The sequence below is a fragment of the Apis dorsata genome, unplaced genomic scaffold, assembly GCF_000469605.1.
Source record: "Apis dorsata unplaced genomic scaffold, Apis dorsata 1.3 scaffold_220, whole genome shotgun sequence".
Taxonomy (NCBI): domain Eukaryota; kingdom Metazoa; phylum Arthropoda; class Insecta; order Hymenoptera; family Apidae; genus Apis; species Apis dorsata.
The window spans coordinates 1,175,921-1,186,732 of NW_006263502.1; the positions used below are offsets into that span (position 1 = coordinate 1,175,921).

A 10,812-nucleotide genomic window follows, 5' to 3' on the forward strand; every position below is an offset into this window, starting at 1 on the left:
ACGGCGGGTGTACGACGATCTCGAGACATTTTAATGACTTTTATCGCGGCGGGTGATCGCGATGGCACGCCCTATGACCGATGTCCACCCGGATTACGGGGAAGCGACAATTTAATCGCCGATTCCGTTTCGTCGGTGCACACGTTTCCACGAAAAAAAAAAAAAAAGGAAAAAAAGAAAGAAAAAGGAAGAATAAAAAAGTGGACAGACGACGCATGCGGTTCGCGGGAATTAATTCTATTCTTCGTGACCTTTCGCAGGAAATCGTGTAGAATAGGTGTATATTGAGTTTCGACCGATGAATAGTTGATTTACGGTGCGAGAGGTATCGCTGATTAAATAATCCTCTATCTCACCATTTGCTCCGCCAACCCTCTTTTCCATCTCTCGTGTGTTTGGTCGGACAACGTAGATTAGATATTTAGGGAAGCTGTGATTAATTTGCTTGAACCGTTCTTTGATAAATTTTTGACGAAATTAAGGGGGATCCTCCCCTCCCTTTTTTTTTCTTTCGTAATTTTTGATCACGATAATTCATACTTCAAGATGTTGGAATATTTGATGTAAGAATATATTAATCCCTTGGTTTATTATCGAACGTGTATTTCAGAATGATTACCACGATACTTGCATTTTTATTATATTATTATATTATTCATATATATATATTGGCTTAAGGGATGAACGATTTGAATTGATATTGAATTCATTTTGATCCACCTGTGCAATATGTCGCTGATTAAATAATTCCTTTTCCCATTTGTTCCTCCAATCCCTCCTTGTTATCTTTCGTTTGATTTGACAACATAAAAAAATTCGTTGCTCCGTGATTAATTCTTATATTATTCTTATAATTATATTTCGATGACTTTTATCTTTTTGAAATTAATGGGAATCCCTTTTTTTTTTTTTCAGTAATTTATATTTTACATGCAACGAGATATTTTAATCAAACCCTGAATATAAAAGCATTATGATTCGTTATTGAAAATAATGTATTGACACAAATGATTATTTGGTATATTTATCTTGCATTTTTATTGTATTATGTTGTGTTATTCTGATATATATATATGTTAAGTAAAATAACATAAATATATATTGGGGATTAATGATCTACTTTCATTTATTCATGGTTACTTGGTGCGTGGTGGTGAAGGTATTGTTGATTAAATAATCCTCTACGTTTCACTATTTACTTTCTGCCTTTTGTTTGATTTTGTGGTATAGAATTCGTTCGTGGGATCTGACAAAGTTATATGTATGTACATATATATATATATACACATATACAACATAATACGTATATATACGATATAATTGTTCAAAAGATTAAAGGTTTATTGGGTTTCCTCTGGTTCCACGGCCACCTGTGGCCACATATCGCTGATTAAATAATCCTCTACGTTCTACCATTTACTTTGCCAATTTTCCTTTCTACCTTTTGTTTGGTCTAGCAATGTAGAATCTGATTGGAATCTGACGGTGTTATACACATTTGGGGAACTTTGATTAACACGTTCAACCCTTATGTTGGGCAACTATTTAAGTAGATAAGGAAAAAGGTAGGAGTAGATCTACCTTAAGATATCCTTCTTATTTTTAGACTTGGAAACTTGTTTCAGAATAAATAAAAAAAAAAAAAAAATCAAACGAATAAATTTAGATAAATTTCATGGGTAAAAATTACTGCATAAAAAATTAATTTTACGATTATAAAAAGTACGTGTAAAAATGATAAATGATTCGTTAAGAAAAATTTCAATATTAATATTCAATACTTTAATATTAAAATGATTCTTGACCTACTTAAGTCATTTTCAAGATAAATTTGTCTTGCACTGATTGTCTTCCTGTTATCTCATTCAATTCACTCGCGTCACGTATATCAATCATACGATCATATCCTTACATTATGAACTATAAATCATACAAAACTCCTCTGGAACGATTAATATCATTTATCGTATATAAATGAAATTTTTATAAATTTAATTCTAGTCGAACTAAAATACTTCTAATTTAAAAAAAGCTACTACCAAAATGATCAGTATAAATAAATTCATTATTCGAGCTATCATTACTATTTCACTATATCATTATATTGATCATCACTTACAATTCTGTCATGACGTTTATGATTGATGTACAATTTATTTTACAATTTTTTTTGTTATTTTAAGAAATATATTCATAATTTAAAAATAAATATTTTCTTAGAAGTGATTGGGAGACGATTAAAAGGGTTATTTGAAAAGGGTGATTTTATTTCTTTATTTCTTTAATAACTTCATATGAAAAAGTTAATGACAATTAATAGATATTTTCGATCAAATCGATATAGTAGAAGAATATAAATTCACTCGTTGAAAATTTATATATTTTAAATATCGAAATAATAATTAATTTAAAATCGTGCAATGTTTTGTGTAGTATGTTTAAATTATTTTTCAAAATAATTGTTTCCTTTGTAGCAGATATATCTTTAATACATTGTCTATATTGTACAAAGTGTTAAAAATTTTGTAAATTTTTAATCTTGATATTACTCTATCGTTTATATTTTGTTGAAATTTCGATTTTTTTTAAATCGAAGTCAAATTTTTTATTTGTAGAGATTGAAATTACAAAATTTCAATTACTGTGTCCCAGATTGTATGTAAAATAGTTTGTTATACCAGTATTGTTATTACATATAGTGTAGAAATGCCATGGTACCTTTAGTCCTTAATATTACACATGGTGCAGTAATATCAGCACTTTATATTGCTAGAGTCCAAAATGCTGATATGCAAATTTGAGTAATCCCATTCTTCAGTAACGTGTTATTATTAGCATTCACGTCAGCACGTTGTACCTACCATGGAAAATAATAGTACAGCATATTATTAACTTGTAACATTGGTATAGTTAGCAAATTGTTACCTTATAACATTGACATAATGTTTTGATCATATGATTAATCAGATTCGATCATTCACCACCCTTATTGCTATTCTGATATTAATCAAAGATCCAAAAATGTAAAATGAAATTAAAGAGTTATTAAAACTTTTTTTTTTTTCATTAGAATTTGGTAAAAAATTCAATGTACAATAAGATGGAAGAATAAAGACAAATTGATTATGAAATAAAACAGTGAATAAATAAATAAAGATAAAAAATTAAAGAAATTTTAAAAAATTCTAAATCTTTCTCTTTAAATGTGAAAATATTAAACTGGTATATGTAGTTAAACTATTTGTATAAACTGGATAAATATTTAAAAAGTTTTAAAAATGAAAAAAATCATGAATTATGACTACTACAGTTTCATCTTAAGAAAATTGAAGCCCAAGAAGGAATAAATAAGAAATACGTACATGAAATAAAAAGGCGAAGAGGAATGAGGCATATTAAGGTATAACCAGTTCTGACAAACTATTTTGAAAGATTGAGCGTAAAACTTTTGAAAGATTGAAAACATTGAAAATAGAACTTTTAAAAGATTAATGAATTCAACGACGAAACATGACGACTGAAGCAGACTTGCATTCACTTGCCAAACATGACCGTCTCAAACGTTTTCTATAAGCAAGTTTTATTACACATTGCTCGTCTTCATGTCGATGAAATATAAAAATCTCTCTTCATCGTTTCCTATTTACTTTCTATCCGCCATTGAAACGAATCTCGTATGAAATATTTATTCCTCGTATGATTTGAATGAAATTTCGTTCCTCAAAACGTTCTAGATTCTACGTATTATAAGATAAATAATAATATTTATTTGAAAATATAAAAAAATCATTTCTATTCATCTCTTATTATCTGTTATTATTATTATTATTATTATTACTCAAAATACAATTCATACAATTTCCCAATAGTAAAATTTTTCTCTATCACGATACGTTTGTTATAACATTGGATTATTATTAGAAATGACATACGAAACTCGAGAACGATCGTATCGTATCATTGGAATCGATCTATGTAACCGCCAATTCATCGAGATTAGTAAAAGTGACATATCAAACGGAAGAGTGATCGTACGGTAGCATTAGAAATCGGTCGATGTAACCGCCAACTCATCGAGTTATCCGGATAGATTTAAATGATGACAATTACCGGACGATTATTACCGATACCGAGAAATTCACACCTGTTGCGGGCCGCATACTATGTCGCGGTTACGCGTGACAACACGCGATAGCAATTTCTGCATCCACGTCATCCAGTTGAAAATCGGCGAAAATAGAAATGCTCACCAATTTCTAATCAAGGACACGATCCCAATTACCTTTGCACGTATATTTCTTAATTATTCGAGCATCTATTTAACCCTTTCGTTACCAACACTGCAATATGCTTGGACTTGGATTTTATCCATGTTAAATTTTTCAAGAGATCTTGTCCAAGATACATGAAATTTTGTACACAAATTTGGAATTAATTATTGTGTGTGATATCTTTATTGATTTGATTTATCGTTGATTATATCTTTTTATGATTAATACAAATGATAAAATTTGTAGAACTTTCTAATAGAATGGAATTCTATTAGAAAAATTGAAATCACTTAATGACTATATATATGTGAAACATTTAATTGGAATAAAATATGGAATAATTTATATAGCATGCATACAATTGAATAATTAATAAATATGTATGTAACAAGTAAAACGATTAAAATGATGTTATCAAATGTGTAAAGTGTGGAATAGCATGCCATATATCGCCATTTTAAATTTATTTGAATTTCAATTTCGAAAATTATTAAATTTATAATACATAATTTTATTAAACTATGTATGAGAAACTAATTACTTTTACTAGAGTTTAAGAATATTTTAAAATTATATGTATCACGTAACTTGGCAAACGATTCTCTTGAAAACGTTAAAAATTTTCATTATTCTTCTGCAATAAAGAACCATCTTTATTTGCGCCACGATTTCCAATACATCCTTTGTGTATATAATTCACTAATCGCCAGCGTGAAAAGTTTGAAGTTCTTCCTCCTTTTTTCTTTCTTCTTTTAATAAAAACGCCCTTTTTATTTCGTCTCATCTCGCTATCAACGATTCCATCATTGACTTTTATTGCCTCGTAATAATGTTGTTGAAACATAATTACCGCGTATACAATGCGGAAATTGTAAACGTTTTTACAAGAAGAATAAAAATTTTTTGTCTTTTCGATTCAATATTGAGATTAATATAGTAACATATTTTTGCTATTTCGAATAAAAGTTGAATAAAAAAGAATTTTCCAATAATAAAACACAAGTATAGTATGCTTAATTTTTAGTTACGTAAGATAGGATAAAATAATTTTTTATATAGATCATAGTCAATACAAAATTATAAAGTATTAATATCGTTGAATTTCAGATATTTTTAACACAGAATAATTAATTTTATTTATTTATTCATTCTACTATGATATATATGAATTATTTTCCTATTCATCTTTTTTAAATTTTTAATTAAATTCTTAGTTTCGAAGATTTTCCTTTATATTTTATTCGTAAATAACACGAAACAAATTTATATTTTACTTTTAGTGAAAGAATTTTCTAATTAATAATAATGCCATATGACAAGCTGCAATTACATAAAATTTTACAATATTACTTTTCGACTAGAATTATAATTAACTATATAATTTTTATTTTCCGAACTTTGCTTGTTTTATTAACAAACTTGTACATAACTGTTCTTCAAGAAAATTTATCAACACTGGTGAAACTCAAAACTTATGTAAAATTTCTGTAATAATATTAGTTCAATTACGCTTGAGAGTTCAAGTCGATAGAAACTTTGACTTTTTTTAACCTTTTACTTTGTGACTTTTTTCTCTGGTTATGTCAAGCCAAGCTATTTAATCAAATCAGAATTAAAATTGATCTTTGATAGAAGAACAACTTTGTATAATTTGAATCTTAATCAATGTTGCAAGATTAATCTAACCACTTCAAACAAATTCACCTGTTACTTAAATAGCTTCACATTTTCTATGTTAAAAAAATTATCAGAAAACGCAAAATAAAATTAATCAAAATGAAATATTTTTTAGAAGTCAAAAAGATTAATAATCAAGTATATCAGTATCGAAAAATATCGAAAAAAATCTGTATAAAAAAAATATGATGTGATACGATATGAATTAAAACAATACCAAAAATTTTCAATTTTCGTTACACACACATTGTTATATTTAAATTCATTTTATAAAAACCTTTCAACGATTACAAAAACAAAAAGATTACTTCAGATTTACTTCAAGAATCAAAATGTCACACAGCTGTTACGTTCCTCCATTCCTCCTTCCATTTCACCCCTTTCTAAATCCCAAAGACTTCCAAAGCCTCTCATATTTACGGACATTGGAACGTCGAGTACTATGGATTTCAGTTTTAATCGCTCTTTAAGTGCATCCATGTTGCCTTTATCTCAAGGAGATCCTTGTCCCGACTGAGCTCGAGGTATAACACAGTGATTATTTAAATAAAAAAGAAGATCACCACCTGTTCGACCTGGAAAATCGTCGATCCTTTTAAAGTTTATTCAATATCCCTCTCCTCTTTCACCTTCTTTCATCTTTTCATTCGAGAAGAGTGGATTAATGAATTCAGTTGGCGAGTTATATTCGATGATCGAGAAGGAAATAAAGTGAAATTGATCGGGATAAAAGCGACAAATATCAACGTTGCGTTAAAGCAACATTTCACTTTCTTATTTTTTCTCTTTTCCAATATTGAAATTGTAAAAAGAAATTTGAAAAAAACTTACACAATATTTCCCCCCCCTCCGCTATTTCTTTTTCAAATTTTATATCTATTATAAATTTTTATTAAAGTTTAAAGGGAAAGTTGAAATATTATATAGTGGTGTGACAAATCATTTCTTTTTCACTAATAATAGAAATTGCGATTTGCATAGCAAATTTCTATGAAGTATAAATTTCTCGAACCTTGAGACCGGAACAATATGTAAATTACTTTATTAACGTGTTTGAATAATGTTACGTTTACGCAAATTGTACACATTATTTCTCTACTTGGACCTTAATGGGAGTTAACACATTTGCTGGAAATAATGCCATCTAGTGGCTTCGTTTGTTTTAATATGTAAACGTTGCCAACCCCGTTTGTTAATATGCTTCTCGTCCATTAGTGAAAACACATTGTATTACGTATATCCAGAGCAAATTATAACAGCAAACTAAATGAAAATTATAATTTCTTCTCGCAAACTTTTATGTAATATAAAAATAGTTTAATTAAAACTATTTTTGATGTCTTTGACATCTGTCTTTCACAATGAAAATTTAATTTCTATGTACAGAAAGTCAAAATAAAGGATCAACACAAACCTGAAGTTAACCCAATGGAACAAAATTGAACAAAATTTTATCAAGATTAATACACAGTATACAGAGTCTTAATATCAAATAGAACACTTTTACAAATGATTCTGAAAATCAAAAAATATATATATATATATATATGTATAAAACTTAATATCTATTAAATTATAAATAATTTAAATTCCCATTAAATGAAGTGAAACAGTGATATAGACAGACACCTCTTTTATAATACATAACGTCAATCGACATTTCCGCATACCAACTTCTATATATATATATATATATTTGTTTTAACCTCTAGAATCAACTACTTTGAACCATTTCCACAAATACATTGACATATCATATAAATCATCGATATTCCCTCGAGCTTTATATATAGAACGTACATCTATTCAACAAATTTAATAATATAATAATAATTTAACTAAAAAAAAAAAAGTACGTGACAAACTTCAAAGTAAACCTAAACGAATATATTGAAGGAAAGCTTGATACGGTTCACGATATTTCCGACCATTCCTTTTGAATGGGCACGAGATCTGGTGAAGTGGTGGTGAAACTGCAGGAGTTAGTCGTGCATTGTTAACAGCATCGTTCGTATGGAAAGTTGTCTTGAAATTTTCATCGGTGGAAATATGGACAGAGGTGTTCTTTTTATTCGACTATTGTCCTGCGTCCTAACAAAAGCTTCATTAAGAATCGATCCGGGGATACGAGTATGGAAATTAATGGAAATCTCACGTGGTTGGATAGTGTGCTCTGATCGACAATACGATTCAGGATTCAGGAATATATTTTTTGAGAATATATTTCTCTTTTTGACAACAGAGAAAAGGAGAGATTCGTAGTTGACAAACGAAGGGGGTAACAGGAAGGGATAAATGAATTTTGTGCGGATATTGGAAAAGTTTTGGGAATTGGGAAGTGGAAATATAGTGGAGTGGTTAATTTAAACGTGGAGAAGTAAAATGTTTTGAAAGGTTTAAGAATCGGGATATTGAAAAGTGGGGAATTGATTAATTTTGAAGTTTAAAAATGGACATTGACGAGAAAAATTTCGAAAATTTAAGATAGAAAGAGAAAAATGAATGAAACGATTTATTTTTGCGCGGAAATTGAAAATTAGAAAATGGGAAAGTGGTGGAATAGTTTGTTTTTATGCGGGAAAGTTAAATATTGAAAAGATTTAAAAATAATAAAATGTAAGAATGGTGGACTGATTAATTTAAACGTAAAAAAAATTTGATATTGGAAAATAAAAGAGATAAATTAATTTCAACGGGGAAAAGAGAAAATTAATTTTAATACAGACTTTGGAGAGAGGGAAGGAAAGGTTGAAAAAAAAATTTAATAATAAAAAAATATGAAAATAATGAGAGAGATATGAAAAATAAATAATGAATAAAAAAACTTGTAATATATTTAAATTAATGGATTCAGCATATTTTAATTGTCTCTCTTTTTGGAGAATCTTCTTTATTCAAGGTTTTGGAAATAATGTTACATTCTGAATTGTTCCACCCTTATAGATCTTGAATAAATAAATTGATGATGCTCGAATGAATAAGGAGAATAAATCGAGCGAACTGTTTGAAATAACTGCATTACTACGAAACATGTAATATTTTCTTGCAGAGGAGAAAAATAATAAAATGGATTTAAAAATAAATTTTAAATTCACGGATCAACCCTTCGAAATTTATCTCGAAAAAAACTCAAGCAAGTTTATGAACTTTATACTTTAAATTTTATTATTCATGAGAAAATTATAAAATATTTACACTAACTATGAAAGATTGAAAAGATTTATTCTTCGTGTTTGACGTTATAAATTTCAAAAATTTGATGACGATAAAAGAATAACTATTTTATAAATTATTATTATTACTTCTTTTTTTTAAATTTTAATTTATGCACAATGCAAATAGATCGTTTTAAAATTCATTTTCCTCAATACGCTCTTTCACCTGTGACATATAAAACAATTTCATCGAATTATTATTCATCGCAATAATATAATAATTTCTCAAGAGAATAACGCGTAAATTCCTCGTTTCCCGATACAATCGTATTTCAAATTGAAACGAAAAGTTCGATATATACGTATAAACGTTAATCGTTGATATTGGACGGTGATACAAATAACAGATAACAAAATAAATTGATCGAATTTGAGAATGCATATACATGTACACGTATATTTTTACCGTACACACACGAAACAGTTCGCGTCGTTGAGGCGAATCGATAGAAAGAAAACATTAACAAGAGCCTCGGTATTTTTCCGATGCCTTTCAATTCATACGATGCAGCCTTTGAAACTGTCGCAATCTTGCGAGAAAATTTCGCTCAGACGATGGTTGCCATTTTTCTGAGAGTTCTCTCCCTCGTTTTGCATAAAAATGAATTAACGATGACGCGAACAATTTAATAGATTAAATTAAATTACGAATGAAAATAATTATAAATTAATAGAAAAGAATAAGATGAATAATATCGTAATTTAAAATAATTGCCTAAAAAAAAAGAAAATAAAAAATGATATAAAGTAATTAATAAATAAGAAATTCTTAAAGACGTATCAAAATTGGCGGATTATAGAAGTTAAATAATCGAAATAAATATATCATAAATTATTTTTAGAACGAGGACAATAATTCAAAGAAATTAGGGAAACATTCAACGATATTTAATAATAATAATAATTAAAAAGCATTGCAATTAAGATAATCTATCCGTAATTTTTTTAATCGTTCTCTTTACAGAATGTCCTATCTCAGAGGACGGGATGGAAAGGTTTGCGTGTCCCTCAGCGGACAGAATGGGTAGATACCATTGCATCGACGATCACGCCTTGTGCGACGGTTTCATAGACTGCCCTACAGGCGAAGACGAGGACAGGCAAGCCTGCATGTTTTACAAAACTGTAAGTCTTCAATATTTTTAACATCTTATATAATCATCAATACGAAATCTCATGTAAAACCCTCCACACATACACTCTCTCTTTATTTTCTACTCTATCATAAAGTATCTTGGACACGTAGAATTTTATCAATAATTTTATTCGTAATTAATTTATTTCCTCTTTTACTTCCTATTATTATAATGCTACACACACACATATATATAGCAAAACGTTAATACATTATATTTTAATTCCCAATTTCTTTAATACGTCTCTTCGATCCACGTTCCACCGAATTCCATGCATAAAAATATATGTTCCAAACGCTTGTGTAAAAGATTATCGCAACCCCCTAAGACGAACAACCTTCATCGTGCATCAACCATTTCGCTAATTTCACGCGCAATTGCGCCACTCCAACCCCCTCGTGCAACCCCAAACACTCGAAAAACCGCGGGGAACTAATCTCACGGTCGGCTCCGGGGAAGCTCAATTTACACTGTCTGGTGAGCGCGTAAATCTCTAAAAAAAAAAAAAAAAAA

At 28.8% G+C, this 10,812-nt stretch overlaps 1 protein-coding gene across 1 annotated transcript in view; it reads left to right on the forward strand.

The window, feature by feature from the left end:
• Positions 1 to 10,812, forward strand: part of LOC102678251 — a 22,448-nt gene that overhangs the window by 4,824 nt on the left and 6,812 nt on the right. Inside the window, exon 2 of the mRNA XM_006615277.2 lies at positions 10,128 to 10,288. Coding sequence (XP_006615340.1) covers positions 10,128 to 10,288 — 161 coding nt within the window. The remainder of the gene's footprint in view (positions 1 to 10,127; positions 10,289 to 10,812) is intronic.